The sequence below is a fragment of the Catharus ustulatus genome, chromosome 3, assembly GCF_009819885.2.
Source record: "Catharus ustulatus isolate bCatUst1 chromosome 3, bCatUst1.pri.v2, whole genome shotgun sequence".
NCBI classification, from domain to species: domain Eukaryota; kingdom Metazoa; phylum Chordata; class Aves; order Passeriformes; family Turdidae; genus Catharus; species Catharus ustulatus.
In genome coordinates, this window is record NC_046223.1 from 15,282,467 (window position 1) to 15,301,493 (window position 19,027).

Genomic DNA, 19,027 nt, shown 5'->3' on the forward strand with positions numbered 1-19,027 from the left:
AGCACACTGCCTTAAAGTTTGCAAGCTTTAGGGCCAGGAGTCAGGTTCCACCATAAGGCAAGTGTAAGAGCCTCAGGGCAATGACTTTCCTCTAATTAGCACCACGTGGCACAGACAGACATTTGACAAATAGGACTGCCACTTCCAACAAGCCATGCAGTGTTTCTTTCAGCATTAACTGTCTTGGTTGTGACTGAGCTGCAGCCAAATGAATGTATGTGGAGCAGCCCTGCTGCTGCTCATGGGCTGTCATTTTTTCAGTTCACTGGGAAGGGAACACGGTGGGCACCTATTAGGTTTATAATTTAATAACAGAATATTAAAAATCTAGGCACTACTACGCACATTTACTGAGCCACACAACCTCCGGTCGAACTTGGCTCTGATTAGAGCAGGGAGATGTTTTTCATGCAGAGCAGATCTTATCAATCCATTTCAATTTATTTTTCATGAGGAATGGTATCAAGACATTGCCCATCAGCTTTGCTTTACTGCCACGTGCTTGGCCATTAGCTGTAAACATGCAGAGGCGTGGTTTATCAAATGGTGTTGCAGGTTCAAAATGCCACTAAAATCGGTGGGTGAGGGTATGTCAGGGCAAGTTCTTATAATCTCCAAGCTCCTGTCAGGGAAAACGCCAAGTTGGCAGCACCTGATTTTTTCGTATCTCGCTTGTCTTTTTCCTCAGCGTAGACATTAATTATTCAAATCAGATTTGAGGGCGTTTACTATCTTACAACTGTTGGGATTAATGAAAATTGTTAAGGGGGGGGGGGGGGGGGGGGGGAAGTGGCGTTGCTGTGAAAGGAATCTGTTGGCTAGACGCTGTGGCTGGATTTTGGTGGGTTGGTGACTAGCTTCACAAACCTGTTCTCAGTAGTTGCTTGGTCCAAGTCGCTCCAGCACCTGTGCAGCGCTGGGCGACTGTTCTGAGCGCGGCCAAGGAGACAGCAGATGTGCCTGGCGGGTTTCCACGCGGCATCCCGGCCGTGCCGTGCCGTGCCGTGCCAGGTGGGAAGCGACGCGGTGGGGCGGCGCGGGGGCGGCACGGAGGCGCGCGATCCCAATTCCGCAGCGCTCGTGGAACTATGCCGGCTCAGTCTGGGCTTGTCCCCTTTCCTTCCGAGCCGTACCGCGGCGGCGGGCCGGGTGCCGCAGCGGCGGCCGCGGGTGCGGCAGGAGCGGCCCCCCGCTCGGAGCCCCCACCCCGCTGGGCGCGGTTCCGCAGCGCCGAGCGCCGGGCCCGGGTCCCCGCGGCGGCGGCGGGCGCGGCCGGGGGCGGGCGCAGCGCCGGGCACTGATAGGCCGGGCGGATGCGCAGGCAATTTATCATCCCCGGCTCCCGCGGAGGCAGGCAGCGCGCCTGTCACCAGTATTGATTTCAGAGGATGGACTAAATTTCCTAGGATTTCCATTAAGAATTAAGCGGGGAGGAGGAGGAAGGGAGGGGGGAGAGAGAAAGCTAGGGAAGGAAGGAAGGGAGGGAAAAGAAAAAAAAAACCAACAAAAAAAAAAAAGCAAACCGTAAGCACGCAGGGTAGCCAGGCAGACATGGATATGAGATGGCACTGTGAAAACTCGCAGGTAGCTTCTTCTCTCACAGCCGATGCAGCGCACAGGCGAAGCACTGCCGCATGCAGGGTTTAAGATACCTTTAGGCTGACAGCAAGGAGGAGAAAGGAAAAAAAAAGCAAAAAAAAAAAAAAAAAAACCCAAACCAAAAACTGCATTTGCACCGATTTACTGATTTTTAATTTTTTTTTTTTTAACTAAAAAAAAAATTAGAATACATCTCCTTGGAGATTTAATGTCATAAATATTATGATCAAATTTCTGCACGATATCTGTTTAAAATCTAGAAAAGCTTCTAAATTGTATTTTCTTTTTTTCTTTTCTGCTCCAAGAAAAAAAATGCTACTGGATGCTGCTGTTTTAAAATTTTTCTCATCTGCTTTTTCTTGAACAATAGAGACTTTTTCTTTTTTTAGCATGTTTGCTATAAATGAGTCTAAAAGGAAAGCAAAATTGAGAAGAATCAAATAAAAGCATGAATAAAACCTGCTTAAAATACTTGCCAGGCTGCTTTCTTTTTAACAATCTAGCAATTATTTTGGCTTGAATTATGCTTAAACCCTGACCATGCATGCTTTTCATCTTGTCTTAGAATATGTGTGTACGTGTGTGTGTACGTACGTGTGTACTTGTTTTGATTTGATTTTTTTTCAGTGAGCATTTGCACAGCGGGAATTCCTGTGAGTTATATGCATGCTTTGATAAGAAAAATTGCATCTCAGTGAATGACTGTATCTGATGGACTAAAATGTGATGATATATAATGCAAAGTAGCTTCATTTTTAAAAGAGTTGCTTCTAATCTTTTGGGGGAGGGTAAATCGCTGCATGCTTATGACAATGAAAGTGTTTGTGTATTTTCTCAAAGGTTGATTGTTTATTTGCTTGTTTCTAACACGAAGAGCGAGGTGTTTCCATTTATTTATTTATTTGTTTGTTTTTCAAATAACAAACCTGCAACGCATCTGATTTAAACAAGCACGGGCTACAAAGCTTTCCCTGTTACCTGAAAACGAGCAGAATGGTGTGTGTTTGTGTGAGAGTGCCCAGCTCCTCTGGGGAGGTTGGTGATCTTTCCTGCTCCTTATTCTCCCCAAGAAGAGTTAAAATGCCGTGGCAGTCTGGCGCCTGTGTGCACCATGGGAATTCTGCTGGCAAAGCCAGAGCTGGCATCAGGTGGGACAGGTGTATCGTGATAATGGAAAAAGGCAAAGGTGTGGGTGAAGGTTGCCAAAAGAGGTTAAAGGACTTTTAAAGCAAAGAACCTGCAGCTTTCATCTGTACAGAAATGTCTCATTTTCCCTCAGTAGCTAGAAAGGCAAGGGGAAAAGCTTTTTTTTGGTGCGTTTATTTTCTTTCCAATGAGTCAGAGGATAGTAAAGCTGGGGAGATGGTTCAATTTTATTTTGGTTTGCAGGTTATAACCATTGTGTTGAGAGAGAAGTTATGAGTTTGGAGGCTTTTTTCATGATTGTGAAAAGGCTGAACTGGATCCAAGCTATCTGACTTCATTTATTACTGCAGTTGTGGGGCTGAGCATCAAACCTTTTTACTTTGGCATACTGGGTGTATTGTGTAATGCTGTTTGCATTTGCTAGCTGGGCTTCCTCAGAGTTCTGCCATTAAGCCTTTTGGGTCTTTTTATTGTTTTCATTTAAGTCACTTAATGTGCCATTCTGTACAGCAGCTTACTGCTCTGGGCTAATCAATACCTGAATTTGCTCTTCCCATAGCAGCTTAGCTCAGGAAAAAAAAAAAGGGTGGTTGTAACCATGCCAAATGGCTCTGGCCTATTGCTATCTTAGGCCACTCTTCAAGTTCAGGCTGAAGACTTTGTGAATTGAGTTTACCATTCCCAGCTCTCTTCTTAATAATCCTCCACATCACCTGGGCATCATATATAATTTGACACAGCTGACAGCATCCACTTAGGAGAAGCTTAGGGCCGAGCCAGAATGGAAATTGAATTGCATCTCAACTCCCTAATATTAATGATCCTTCCAGGTCAGCAGAGGAGTAATTTGCCAGGGTAGCCTCAGGAATTGTCCATTAAACCTGCCTAGATGGTAGCTCACCTGTGCAGAGATGCATTTAGATAGTGTGTACAAAATTAATTCCATTTGCTTAATATAAGGTCTGCTAGACTTATGAATATCTCAAAAGCCAAAATGTGGTCTCAAGCTTAACACCAAGTAATTTTTCTGGTATTTTAAGATTGCTTATAGCTAAGGCTTAGCCTTAGATATGTCTGAAAAAGAAAATTCCCAGAAAAATTTGGTTGGTGGTTGTATCTTGAAGGGCAAGCCTGTATTTCCATAAAGGTGGAGTTTGAGCTAAAACCTTGTGGCATGAAGCAAGAGAAGAAAAGTTCATGTTGTCCATGTTCTTTAGTCCTTGAGGTAGCTGTGCATTTAGAATAACCCATTAATCAGTCAAAGTTGGTATACACAAACTGATTAGGTGGGCAGCTAGACCTTTAAATCCCAAATCAATATTCAACAGGATTTCAGAGGAGACAAACAGCCTAGGGACAATGTTGAGAAACTCAGCTGTGCTTTATGTCTTGGTGTAATGCTGATTTAGCAAGAAATCCCCAGTCACAGTGTGAGAGGATTTATTTTTTGACCTTGTGCATTTGAGGTGACACAGAAAGTTAAGAGTTGTCAGCATGGCTTTACTGTGAGGGGGAAATGCAGAGGGGTTCAGCCATCCTCTGTTGACATTACAGAAGGTACCCATGTGGAGGAGCAGAGAACAGAAGTGCACTGAACAGACCAGAATACAGATAATTCAGATTGAAAATCACATTCTTCTGAACTTGCTTCTCTGCCAGGTTGATGATTTAACTGAATTACCATAGTCTGGAGACACAAATGAGGGAACAATCTAGCCTGCTGCAATCCTAGTGGGATATATCCTCTAGGAAATCTTGGACCCCTACCCATTTATCTGTCCTCTCTCCTCACAGCAATTGAAAATCATGGTGGGTTTTTCTTTCAACAGCCACGTCAACTACAGCAGCTCCATGTAGTAAAAGGATTTCTCACTCTGCTGACACCCTTCTGCCATGGGTCACCCATTGCCACTGCTTAGAGGAGTTGTTTCCTCTCCTCAGAGCTCCTTGTCTTCACACTGTTAGAGATGGTGTCACAGCTTGGCTGGGTTGTGTGTACATACACATGAGAAAGCCTTTCAAGATAAAGAGTTGGAGAAAACACCAAATTCACTCTTAGCCAGGGAGGAGCTTGACAGACAGAACTTGTTCGTGAAGAGTAAATTATTTTCATACTTCTTGGTTGACATATTCAGTAGCTTGAAATACTTTATAATTATTTTTAGTTGCATGTATTGCTACAAAGTTCAGTCATTCTATTTGTTTCATGCTGCTAAATCTTACGTATTAGCTCTTTTTCAGCAACTAATTGATCAGCTTTTCTGACACGAAAATTTATTTTACACTCGTTTAGCACATTCAGCCTGTAACTTAAAATTTCTGGATTTATTGCTCTCTCTGTTTTTTTTAGATTTCTGATAAGGTTTTTCAATGCATAGAGTGCTTTGCTCTGACAGCAGATCCAGGAAAAGTCTGATAAAACCATGAGAAGTTCCTCATGTGAGGTAGCTTGTATGATTACAGTCTTTTGCTATGCTTTTCCACACTGGTTTTCTCTTTTTGTCTATATCTGAACTGTATTTTTTGCCAGTGGGATGCATAATTAGATTTAGCTATGTAATCGCATGCAGTTAATAAGGGCTAATCCCTTTTTTTCCGATCGTATCTTTCAATCCCTTTTGGTTGAAACTTCAGGTAATGCCTCTAAGTACCAGATCGAGATGAGACAGAGTAGGGGCTAAGGGCAAAACTTAGAGTCAACAGCTACTTGAAACAATGTGGGGTACATCAGGAGGCATCCAGCAAAACCCTTGCAAAAACCCTGAAAAAGTAGTTGTTGGGGCTGTTTCTATGCATTTGACTGCATTATTAGAGAATGTTAAATCTAGGCAATGCCCTTCTCTACTAAAGGGAAAAAATGTATTCAACCTCTAAAAAATAAAGTGAAAGGATAAGGATTAGAAAGTGTATTCTGCACATGCAGGAATCCTGAGCATTGTGCACACTCCAGTTAGTCCTGTGCAGCAGTTTGTCTGGGTTTCCAAAAAAGGTGGATTAAGGTGAAATTCTGCCATCCTTGAGGTCAATGGAAATGCTGTCAGTGACTTTACTGTCACTGACATTCCACCCCCAAAGAGCACAGAGTGTAAAATCTGAAGTATGTAAGGACATATAAACTGATTTCTAAACCCAGCTATCTTGGATGATTGTTGGTTAAAGTAAATCAGAAGTTCAATGGGAAATGAGCAAGATGGTATTTTCACCAGAATGACTCATTTTAAATTCCATCCCACGAACGAAATGATTCCTTGCCAGTGAAGACCTGGGAAGTTTTCAGGTGGTGAGACATTTCACATGCTGAGAGTGTGTAATGTCCAGGACCTTGGAACACCTTCTGGTTTGAGCCTGGCCATATGTTTTTGGCATAAATCCAGAAATGAATATAGTAAGTTGTGGACTTTAGCACAGAGTAAATTGCATTTCTTGGCTCCAATAATTTTAGTGCCTTGTTCGCTGTTTCTCTAAATTGGCTGTTGTATGGCTGCAAACCAACACTAAATTACATAAAGTAAAGACTTAAATTATTTTTCTTAAGTTTCCACAGCTTTGTATTTTTCCTTTCTTGTAGTTCTTTTGATTTCTCTTATTCCCTTTCATATCTATTTCAAAATTCCCATGCGAGATCATTCTCATTGTGAAGATTACACTACAATATATGCTGTTATTGTATTTTTCCATACTGGAGGCTGAGGAGAATGCCTTGCTTTTCTGTGGTGGTTTTAGTGCTGCTCCTACTTAGTCATTCAGGAGTTTTGTTGGAATTTCTTTTTTTTTTTTTTAAATGGGGTTATTTGAACTGTTAAGCAAATGCATTAGGTTAGCAGAGTTGTTCAGCAAGTATCTTGAGAAAAAGGGTGATTAGAGTGTGATTAGAGTGTCTGGGGCTGTGTGTTACTGCTACCAATTTTTACAGCTCCCTCAGAGCAGAATGTACACCTAGGGCACAACTGCACTGAAGAGCTAGACAATGGCTTTTGGGATTCACTTGTTTTATCATGCATGACCAAAAGATCTTTAAGAAAGTAGTTGCACAGAGCCTACACATACAAATCTATGTTATTTGCATAGGATATACTGTACAGTAGAAGCAAAAAGAAAAGTTCATACGGCATTTGGAAGTAAAGCATGTTTTTGAGTTCCTAACTGATGTTAGAATTTCTTAATAAAAGGAATATGACAGTGAATGAAAAGTCACAATTTTGCTTTACAGATAACACAGGTATATTCAGTATTGGTATTGAGTGACAGTAATGCACAGAAGTTGGGTTAGCTGAGGTATAAATACACAGACTAAGTACAAACCTCTTCCATGTTTTAGAGCAGTCACGTGGCAGCAAGGAAGGGGTAGGAGCCAAAATCAGAGCAGGGCAGTAAAAATATCCCTTCCGGTGAGCTGCACTGCCAAATGCAAATCTGTTCTGTGAGGTTGATGTCAACGTCAGCCACCGTATCCTGGGGAAGCTCACTTCCCCTGGCCCATGCCAGCTTCACGGAGGTTTGCAAAGCCAAGCTGAATAGTACGGCTTGTGATTTCCTAGAGGATGTCCATCTGCCCTGAACAGCCTGAGCAGCCCCGGGCCCTCACTGACAACTGCACTGGCGGAACTGTCCCGCGTGAGCAGCGCTGCCCAGCTCCAGCACACGCTGCAGCAGGGCAGGAATAGCTCTCCTCTCGTCCTAGGAGTAAAGGGCACAATGCTAGCCTGCTATACCCTTACTTGTTTTTATGCTTAAGCCTGAGAAACACAGTTTAGATCTTTTAGACGAGTTTAAACTCAGTCTGGACCAGTTGGAGTCCCCTTTCAGGGCGTTTTCAGGGCATGTTGAATGATGGTTGCCTTGTTCATTTTTGGCTAGGAAGAGACTTTACAGGAGAGCATTTATGTTACTATTTTTATTTATTTTTAGCCGTTCTAACTTAACAGAAAATAGGATGTTTCTGCTAACTCTAGCAAGGGTCAGGGTTCATGAAACAGCTAAGAGAATGCATAATTTGTTTTTTTTTCTGCCAGTATCATAAGTGTTAAGTTGCCAGATGCACCATTTTTACCTAGAGGCATGAACAAAGTAAGACCCCAGTTCTTCCATAAGCTACATTGACAATTGCCAACTTTATCAGCACTGAATCTTCCCTTTGCAGCTTTACCTGTTCTATTGCTACATATTTCCCCTTTCTAGTGGCGATATCTAGGGAATAAAGTAAGTAAAGTGGTAGCAGAGACACCTGAAAAGGCTGCAAAGGTGACCTTTGCAAAATACTCCTTCAGGGTTACTGGGGAGGATGTGTGACATTCAAGTCTCACTGTTTTTGTGCACTAGACGGTTACAAAGGAAAGAATAGCAACTTTTAAGCTCATAAGAATGCATCTGTCACTTTGTTCAATCTTTGCTTTCTGGCAGCCTAAAATAGGTGACTGAGATGGTAACCTGGTACTGACAAAGGCAGAGACAATTTGCTTGTGTCCAAACTGTCTGTACTATCTGTTCCCCATTGCTATTTAGGTGACTTTTCTGAACCAGGAGTGAGCAGCAGATTTTATGACCGTGGAAGCATTCTTCCAGTGTGCAGCCACTGCAAGATGAGGAGCTCTGGCAGCCGATCTGTGACCCCTGCTCCTGCCTTGCATTGTGCTTAGACTGATTAGACTGCTCTAGTAGACTTTTTCTATAGCCAGGTATCTAGATGGCTTCAAGGATTTAAGTCAACTTTTCAACTTCAAGTATTGTTGTACTTGGAAATCGAAAAACTAAAAGTAACCTGAGTAAATAATCTAAAAATATAGTTGGGAAGTGACTAATTCATTTTGGAAGCCTACTCAACTGTAATTCATTTCAGTTCCAAGAGAAGATTCTCACTTATTTGGGATTAATTAGACAGACCCACCTTGAGATCACTAAATAATAAGACGACTCCAGAAAAAAATGTTTTTCCCCTTGAGTGAACTATAAGCAGCTTCAATAGTTTCTCAGACTATCAGTGCATGGCATCTTCCTGGACTACTATAGTAGACTGCTATAGAGAACAAAAATGGAAAGATGTTGCCTTAGTCATGTTGATAAGTAAGAGTAAGAGCAGATGAAGCTGTGAGAAATGTTAAACAATGTCCTCACAATGGTGAGACTAGAATCTGCGTCTCTCTTAGCTGAGGGCTCGGCACTGTGGGTCCTCTTCTTTCTGGTCCTACTTCCTTGCCCAAGCAGTCTGCAAGTGTGGGATTATCTTTATTTCTAGCTTGACTGTAGAAAATCCTGATCCTTCATGTATTTCTGGGAACTTCATGTTCCTTATTCATTTATGGATATGCCAGATAATTTCTTGATTTTAACAGAATTTGATGATGAAAGAAAGAATTGGGAAAAACAGTTATTAATCCCATTATTCTGCCATTTCTGAGAAAATTTGTGTCATTGTTAAACTAACATCCATTCAATTCATGGTAAGCTTTGCAAATTCCCTTTTTATTTCATTTGGTCTTACATTAAAACATTACTGCCATTATTTTCAGATATTAAAAGTAATTTTCCTTTCCCATGGCAATTCTCTTCTGGGATTTTCCTCTAGTATCATCATCCCAGAACAGGACATCTACCTAACAGATGGCACTGGGAATGACAAATAAATTGTGTTTTGAGTTGAAAATATCCTGAATGTTAAAGCTGTCTGTCTAATGATTAAGTGTTGGAAAAAGCATAATAATGTTTGCATTTTCCAGGTGCCAATTGAGTTATTCTCAATTCAATGATTTGTATGAAGTGTATGAACTGAAATTAGCCGACAAGTCATTGAGCTACTTCTTTTGGGTCAGCTGGACTTCTTCCTCCAGTGACTGTTTGTTAATTTTGAGATTATATTTCTTCCTGCTGGGAATGGTTTTGCATGAATATATGCTTAATTGTATGAATGCTAATAACTGGGAGGGGGAACAATATTCTTGGAGGAAAGAAAAGGCAGAAATAACCTGTGAGCCCTGCAAAATAGTTGGTAGTGGGAGTTAAGGAAACTATCACATGTTCTACATATGCTGGGTTTTGTCTTGCCCTCAGAGGCCCTCTAACTTAGACATGGGTGCCAAATGTGGTGCTCAAATGGTGAGCTCAGCAGTCAAAAGAAGCTTGAGGTTTTCCCTTCTTCTATGTAAATTCATGCTGACCTATTGAAAACGTTAGTAGCTGCATAAATGGCTGGATCTGATTTCCATGTAAGGTGTTCTGGCTCTGGTATACTGGAAAGGATGCTCTGTTCAGCAGATGCTCTTGGTTTCCAAATAAGAAAGAGGAATTACACAGGGGTGGCACCTTCCAGCTCCACTGATGCTCAGCCTTGTGCTGGAGGCCTGATTTTGGGCTGTCAGCATGGGGTGTGTGCCCAATCCACGATTTCTCCATCTGAGGAAACCAGCCAGGTCTGGATGCTGAACGGAGCAAAACCCTGGGTCCATTCCAAGGATCTCTAATTTTACTAGATTGTCTACATGAAGCTGGTGGCTGACTGAGTACCAGATACATTTTAAGTCGTTACCAGTGAAGTTATGTTTATCTCGCATCGCAGAGGTCAAATTAGGGAAAACAGTGGTGTTCTCCTTACCATCAATTTCATGCCAATTAAAATCTCAAAATACGTCTTGCAGCTGGCTCTCCTGCCCTTGGTACACAGTGTCTTCTTAATTTTATTTTTTAACCTCATTTACAGGGGAAGATTGAGTGTCATACTCTCATTGCAGAACCAGCACTCTCCCCCCGTCCCTCCCTCCCACCCCCTGAAATTTCTGGGAGCAATACTTGCTTCTTATAACTGTTCTTTCCGGCTAAAAATTCAGCTGAGCATCATTGTATCTGCCCTTGCTCCATACCTATTCCTCTGGCATTGCACATTGTGCCAAGAGCTTACATGCATAGTTCTACTTAGAGCTGTATCAGTATAGAGAAGAAGAGCTCTCAGTGCTTTAAGCATATTTTTTAAAACAAAGTAGCCAATATTCTATAGACATCTGCCTGCCACCAGGATCCCACAAGCCTGCTGGCTTTGATTCCTGTCTTTCCGTGCCCTTGCAGAAGGCAACCTTTCCAAGAGGCAACCTTTCCAAGGTGAGCCTTTCCAAGGTGACTCTTCCCACCAGCTTTTGTGCTCAAAAAACTGATGAGGGGTTATCCAGAACAAAAAAAGTGAAAAGTCTCTGAAAGGATTAGTTCCTCAGCAGGTACTTTGAATCTTGCATGCAGCTATGGGCTACAGCTATGGAAGTCACAGGGAGTTATAAATTAGCCTTCTGGGGAAAGCTAATTGGCAGCTTCTCCTTCAAAACAAGACCCTTTTGTGAAGTGAGTATGTGTGTGCATGTTTCCATGCTCAGGTGGAGTTGTAAAAATATTTGATACCTGATCTCCCATTTTTCCTGCAGGGATTCAGCTGTGGAGGATAGCTTATGCATTTGAGAGTGATCACAGCTTTCATTCCCTGATAAAAAGAGAAAAGATTGTATTAGAGTGAACTGATTTCAGACAGAGAGTCTTCTTTGGACAGATGTGCTACTCCCAATTTCTCAAGTGATACCATCCTCAAGAGCACCTGAGCATAGTAAACACTGATTAGTGGATTGGAGGTGATGGAGGAGAGGTTTAATTAAATTGAAGAAAATGATTACGTTTATTATATGAGTTAGTGATTGGGAAAACAGTCTTGAACAAGATCCTGTAGCCCCTTTAACAAAAAAAAAAACAAACCAACACGTAAGACGACTAGGGCATCTTAACTTTACAGAAAGAAATCTCTTCAGACACTTTACAGTTTATTCTTGTGGTATTCTGAGATACGAGGATATCAAAATACCACTGCCAAAGAGTAAGGGTAACACATGGATGCACAGCAAGAGGATTCAGGCTGCAACAGGCAACAGGGAAGTTTTATTTTCTTCATGTTTTACATTTATGAAAAATTCAATTCCAGCAAGACCTGAATCGAGAGTAGATGCAGGGAGGCATTGACTCCATGGATTATAACACACGTTCCTTGACATTTACTGTCCATCTTTGTATCACAATGAGGTTTGCCAAAATGAAGTATTAAACAGAGAAGCAGTTTGTGGCAATCCGTAAAGTCTCACAGTAGCGTGTTTATCCCCAGGAAGGGCTGTAGTGATGCTGAAGAAGGCTGTTAAAATCTGTGTTCTCCCAAAGCCATAAAAAGAGAGAACATAAGCAGGTGTGAATTAGGCTGGTCTGGGGAGGAATGAACGCAGCCTGGAGAACTGGTAAGTAGCTGAATCTGCAGTTGGTTGACGCCAAAGTTCCTCAGAGAACACAAAGGCAAGGCAGGGTGGGATTGTTTCAGCTGATGCTCGTGACACATCTGGCATTTATCTGTCAGGAGCAGTTGAGCTGCTGGAAGCAATCAGGTGGCACCAATGCCTGATGGGATATTTCATAAAGTTTCCTGCCTGTGAACAAATGGGCAGCAGAAGAGGAGAGTCATCACAGCTGAGCATGCAAAAGTGTGAGGAATACAAAGCTCAAAACAAAGCAACTGAGATCCCAATTTTCCAATAGCAAGAGATCCATTGAACCAGAGAAGTGAAAAAATTACTTTCATTCAAAGTGGTTTCTTTTATCTGTAGATGATTTTTCAGCCAACTTTTGGAAAGGTACAAAGAATCTTTTTCTGTGTGTGGCTCTTGCAATGCATCAGTTAACATAAGGTATTGAGGGAGAGTTTGGGGCTTTTAAAATGAAGTTAGGTTTTGGCAAAGTTTAATAAAATAGATATCCCTTCTACTTTGCTCACTCAACATACCTGTTAGAAGAGGGTTGCTTATACCAAGCATGAAAATTATGTGGTAGAACCTGAAATGTGCAGCTAAACTGTTGGAGAGCTTAATTTCATAAATGTTACATGTCCAAAAGAACATTGCAAAGAAAATGATACCTGGCAGACTGGGACATGTATAGCTTAGCAAGGTCTTCAAACTTTTTTGATATGAGACTTTGTGGAAAGAGAAAAAAAGGAGCTGAAAAGCTTATCCCTGTGAGGATTAAGTTTTCTGGATCTGAAGGAGGGCAGCAGGTTGGAATGGTGGCAAAATCTCTCTGATATTTTGTGATTTAAGAGCACTTTTCAAATGTTACCTGCAAAAGGAAGGAGGAAACTGAAAGAGAATGAGGTTGGGGCCAGTTTTTCTGCAGGCCTTCACCTGCAAACAGATTTGTGGTTGGAACAGTGTCTGGATACTGTACATCTGTGAGAGTGTCTGGGGGAGGTCAGATTTTGAGATCTGCATCGATAAGATGCTCAGGCACAGTGTCTCATCAAAAGCCGCTGCCAGAAGGAGGAGTGGTCTTTGCACATGTTTTGACATCTGCCTCCACACTAAACCAGCAGCAGGATTCAGGTTTAGGTGGGAGGGAGGTGCTGGTGCAGGCTGCACACTATCAGTGTGGTGCCACACACCAAAATCCTGTGCTTAGGAGAAAAAACCTCATTCCACCTCCACCTTAGGAAACTTCGAGGTAAGTGTTTGCTTGCCTAAATTAGTGGTTGCATTTTTTTATTGTCTGTTTGCTTTTGGGGAGAGAGATAGTCTTATTGGGTGCAAATACTGGATATCAAACAATTTTAGCCTTGCTATTTCTGAACCAGAAAGAAATTACTTTATTGAATCTCCCCATATGTCAGAAGAGTCTCCACTCATCACTGACATGGGAGAAATGTCAGTTTTTCCAGCAAAATTTCAGTTCAGTTAAGAGATATCTCTGACTGAAGGCAGGAAAGCCTAGAAGAAGTCAGGAAGACACAAATTTTAAAGAAAACTCATAGCTGTTCATTCACCCACACAGGAACTTACTCATAGTTACCTCAGAGAACATAAGACTGAAAAAGAATTTCTGGGTCATAAAGTCCAGTCTGTTCCCAAAGTTCTCCAGCATTACAGTTTTAGATGGACCTTTCCAGCAGTGAAAATGTATTAGACGGCTTCAGGCAGGAAAAAATGCCCAGCACTGCAAATTTGGACCTTTAAATTAGTTGTTTAGAAATGCTGAACAGTGAACACATTCTTCTGTTTTATTTTGTTGTCATTTCACAAGGCATTGTTTTAATGTAGAAAGACCCAAACAAATTACAAATCTAAAACATAAGCATAAACATAGTTATATTACTGTAATGAGAACTTGCATTACTAGCTCCTCACTGAGCCTAAGTAGATTATTTTTATTGGACATTCTTCAGATGCCTCTTTCCTGACACCAGCAGTTTTCAGGTCACTGATCCTTCTTCAGCATTGGTGGTTTTGAAAAGTCATCACCATTTTGTGGTTATTATAATAACAAAAATAAAACATTTTGGAAGATTCATGATTCATTCTGATTGTACATATCTGTGTTTCAAAATGTTTACAGAGATTGTTTGACTCTGGCGATGTCTCATGGTCTCTGGACTGGCCTTTCACAGTCATCCTAAGGAAGACAACCATTAGCTGAGAAATATTTCTATTTATCAAGTATCCTGAAAGTAGCCTGTTAGCAACAGCACATTTATATAAGAAGATGTCTCAGTGATAATGGAACAACTGGCCAAATAATCCTGATACGAGAGCTTCTCTCATAATGATCTGAACTTCTGCAGAATTATCTGTTAAGGACATAGAGGATGGTAGATGCATTGGTGTTCATCCCAGGAAAATTCCTTCTGGTAGCAGTGGGGCCTGTAGGACCTAAGCACTCTGTCAGTGGAATTGCACCAGAGGAATTCATCCCTGCTTATGAAAGTGTCTGCTTAAATCCAGCTGACATTATGAGAGAGGAGCCAGAAGTAGGAGATTAATTTAAAGAGCAATTAAGGAAAAAATTTACTTGTAAAGCAATTCTGTCTTTTGCTGTTTGACCTTGGAATTATTTTAATTATCTTTCATTTAAGAAAGTGGAACCTTTAATGAAAACAAAAAATTAGATGCTGCCATTAGAGGGAAATCACTCGTGACAGAGAGCAGACTTGGATGCAGCAGTTGTTGCACCATGCTGAAGCCACTTTTGTCTTTCAAGGAGTTGATTAGAGTGGTTCTTGCATTTGTGATCATCTGTGCATTTTATTCCTTCATCTCATTTATTTCTTAAATGTCCTTTTGCTATAATATCTCTCGTGTGATGGGGAGCAAAAGTGGTGCAGGACAGATACAGGAATTCCTATTTGAAATCCATAAACTCTTCAATGCCCAGTATAGCTTAGCTTCCAGCAGGAATGACTGTAGGTGTTGGCACTTCTAAAGCATCACTGTACTTCTGTGGGACAGGTTAGAAAGTCAAAAAGCCACAACAAAATGAAAGTTTCTGTTTTGCCTAAGTGTCTCTATACTTTGGCTCTCTACAGTATAAATTATGCCATGAAATATTGATTTGTTGCAAGACATGGTTCTGTGGCTTAGTTGCTTAACTTCTGTAGTATTCTAATGAAAATCCAATTTGATTTTGACAAGTTAGGGCTGTAGTTTTAAAGGCAAAGTGGCAGATTTGTAGATAGTGATTCTTTGAAGAGTGATTATGGAGACAGTTGCTTACATAATTACTGCATTATATGTATGTTACCAGTGTTACATGACATTAAAATCAGTCATTAATCCTTTTTTATCATCCCCTGTAGCTAAAAACTCTGAGAAAGAGAAAAGTAGAGCAACCACCATGAGAAAGAGTACTCAAAGGAGGTCCTGATTGCTTAAGAAAATGTGGTACCGTGTCTGATAAGGTTCTGTTCATTTACTTCAAGAGATTCTGTCATTCCACTTTGCAGATCATTTTCTTATCTAGAGCAATTAGGGCTATTTGTTGCTTGCATGGTTCTGGTTTAATGCTGAGCAGCTGCTGCTGTCACTAAAGTAGTGTTTTTCTCTTAGGTATTCCCAGTACCAGCCCCAGCTCTCGGCTGTGCACTGAAGCATTGCAGCTCTTGCTTCTCCAGGCTAAAGTGACTCTCTTACCACATCAGGCAGAGCAGGAGAGGCTGAAAGAAGGGCTCTTGGAGGTTGTGGGTGTCTGCCTGTGGAAAAAAAACTAGGGAGTTGTAACTTAGTTTTATTTTGCAAAGCATAAGGAGGCATAAATGGAAGGGGAGTTGATCTAAGTGCTTGGACTTGGGACAGGAGTAATGAGTTCCCTGAATCTCTAGAGCTTCTAAATATGTATTGTTCTTTGCATGTGAAAGTGGGAAGGTTAGAACCATTGCATGCAGGGCATGGCAATCTCCAGAACTAGATCCTTCTTGATGTGGGAAAGGCACTGCAAACTCTCAGGGTCTAAAGCTGAATACAACTGTCTGTCAGTCTTAGAACTGACATTTTAATGTGGTTTGGAGTCATACAGCAGTGACCTACGTGAAAGCAGCTGTGAAATGGGGATTGTATCTCTCTAAGCATTATGAGCTGCAGGGATTAAACAGAATCCCCCCCAAACACACACATGCTCACTCTGCCCATTTTCCAGTTCACTCTGTACAAGAGAGGAATTAAATATTTAGTCATTTCCTCGTCTGCAAGTAAGATTATGCTTTCTTTTAAAGAATTCTCTTTTAATTAGTGGTTTAGGTGCTGGGAAAGAAAAGGGCACCTGTGGGTTCGAAGTTTTATCTGCAAGGCTAAGCCTTTTCTGTGCAGGCAAACCCCGTCATTAGGGCAGGCTATTATTTGAACCAAGCAACTTTCAGCCACTGTTAATTAACCTCTTTTTTCTTTTTTCTTTTTTCTTTTTTTCTTTTTCTTTTTTTTTAACAATAATTTCTCTGGTGCTTGCATTGTGCTTAGCTAGGTAAACATTAAATCTCAATTAAGATGGCTATACTGATCAAGCAGAAATTCTCTGTTGTATTCTGTTTCACTGCTTTTGGGAAAGCAAAGCTGTTGTTTTGAGTGAGATGGATGCATTCTATACCTACAGACAGTGGACAACAGGCTTTTATGGTCCCTTGAACATGGTGAAATACACTGCAACAGATGCGCTTGTGAATAAAATATTGTAGTGAGTTAATTGCAGGCCTGCTCGGGTGAGGTGTGTTGTGTAATGTCAAGGCATGTCCTCAGCATAGAGAGCATGTTTTCTGGCAAGTACACTCTGAGAAAGGGTGGAGAGCCAGACCCAGCCTCCTGCAGTGTGGATGCAGTAACAACTGGTACCTTGGTGCATTCACACAAACCCCACTGAGAGTGAAAAACCTGAGTGCTGGGAGGGAATGCAGGTATCAGGCTAGAATTCATTCTTTTTTTTTTAAAAAAAAAGGTACAACAGTGGAAAGATGAGGTGTTTTTACAGTTGAATCACTCAACATCCATAAAAACTTGGAATTGTACCGACCCTTCTCTTGCTAGCAAAGGATTGCAGTGCTGCCAATGCCCTCTCCTCTAATCATGGTGTCAAAGTCCAGGCTCTTTTTCACCATCTGCAACTCGGACATCCAGTTGGACCAAAATGTGTGGGAGTAGTGGATGATTTGTTGGTGCTTCACTTGAAGCACACCCAGTGAGGGTAGTTTTGTCAGGGGCTAGCCTGACAGTGGTGATGAGGTGGGACAGTGGCTGTGTATGTCTCTGCCTTTCTTCAGTGCTGGTGCAAAACACTGTGCTGTGTTTCCCTGGAGAATTCATGCCTCTGTGAGCAGTGATGAGAAAATGTTTGTCACTGTTTTAATTTGCCAGGAAAGAGGGCTGCCTTGCCATTTGCATTATGGAGAAGAGCCCTGGCTTATTTATATTCAGGCAGCCAAGCCCAGGGAGTTTTCAGCATCCCATGAATCACACTGGGGGATGCCTGGCCCAACACAGCATCTCTGCATTTCCTGCCGAAGCTTGACCACAAGTATGTGATACTCAGACAAAGAGTAATTAAATTTGTTTTCAAATAAAAGATAAATAGAGAGAAAGACACAGGGTTGTTCACTTGTGTCTCTGAATATTTTTGGAGCACAGCTTTTGCTGTGGAACGTTGAAGAAGTAAAAAATTATATAATTTTGTCTGCTCAGTGAGTTGAATTATTCATTTGAAATGAACATATTTTATAATCATGTTTCAGAAAATAAGTGTGATTTCTAGGCAACTATGCCTAATAAGAACCCTGTGGTATGAAATCTAGTCTATGACTGCTAAATAGTTCTCCATCTTAAAGCTGTGCTGGGCTATGTGTATTTTTAGGCATCCTACCAATAAATATTTTATAAAGTGCTGCAGACAGTCAAGGGAGGAAATGTTCTGCTGCAGAGGAATCCAATTTCAGGTTCCCCATAAAATGATGTGGTTTATAGGGTTTGATATCAGATACAAAAACAAGGATGTTATATAAAATGTATCAGATGTTATCACTGAAGAAACCCTGCAGTGTTGTGAATAATTTGTGATCCTTCAAAGAAAACGAGAGGGACTCTAAGCAGGCATGTAGTGATAAATATCAATCTACATGTGTTCCTATATTGATGAAAAAAGCTATTCCTTACTTTTATTAACAGCGAGGTCAGATTGGTAGTAAAAGAAGACAAACAATCTTTATTGATACTTACACTACATGTTTAATGGAGAATAAATATTGCGAATGCTAACTAGGACTGCATATGCTGTGGAGAGAAGCCTGCCATCTCCAAGTGAGTATTTGAAGATTATAATCCCCTGTTGGAGGCTTTGCTCCAGCATTTCCAGAACTCCTGCTTTACAGCATCTTGCGGCGCTGGCACTTGCTGTATATGCATTTTCCATGTACACAAGAACCGCCTAACACTCAGTCTGCTCCTATTATGTTGATGCAGGGGAAAACAGCCTTCCTTAAGTACCAATTGGCACATACAGCTGAGATTCAGCTATTAGCATGGTGTTATAATGGCACATTTAGCTATCAGAACAGAACGAGTGTAAACACCCTGTCTGACGGCGTTTGCTGCACCCTGTTGAGCTGGGGGAGCAGCCTCTCATGGAGCAGAGATGGCAGTAGGGGTAGTGGACTGGTGGTGTTGTGCTTCCTGCCCACTGGCAAGTGGGAGCTGCTGGCTGGACCCCCTGTCCTGCTGTAGGATGCAAAATGCTCACTCTGCCCAGGTTGCCCTACTGGAGACTGCCAGCCACCTCTTTCTTCATGGTGGGTTTGTGCCTGCCTTTTTCTTGAGCTGCTTTCTGTGTAAAGCCATCTTGGTGTTGCTTAATCAAAACTGAGCCATGGGTACAGAAGATTTTTGGAGGAAAAAGCCATTTGCTTTTTGTCCTGCTGTTTTAACTGGGAGCCATTGCATAAAGCTACAAGTGCAGAGCTATGCACACCTAGGTGGTAATT

General features: G+C 41.5%; 1 protein-coding gene across 29 annotated transcripts in view; it reads left to right on the forward strand.

Annotated features, from left to right (window-relative positions):
• The window catches only part of NRXN1 (neurexin 1), a 682,314-nt gene that overhangs the window by 628,075 nt on the left and 35,212 nt on the right, over positions 1–19,027 (forward strand). Inside the window, exon 1 of one of the 29 annotated variants that reach the window (XM_033055095.2) lies at positions 1,364–1,584. The exons of the other annotated variants lie outside the window; for them this stretch is intronic. Coding sequence (XP_032910986.1) covers positions 1,552–1,584 — 33 coding nt within the window. The 5' untranslated portion in view covers positions 1,364–1,551. Of the gene's footprint in view, positions 1–1,363; positions 1,585–19,027 lie in introns of those variants that run through there. 29 annotated transcript variants of the gene reach the window in all.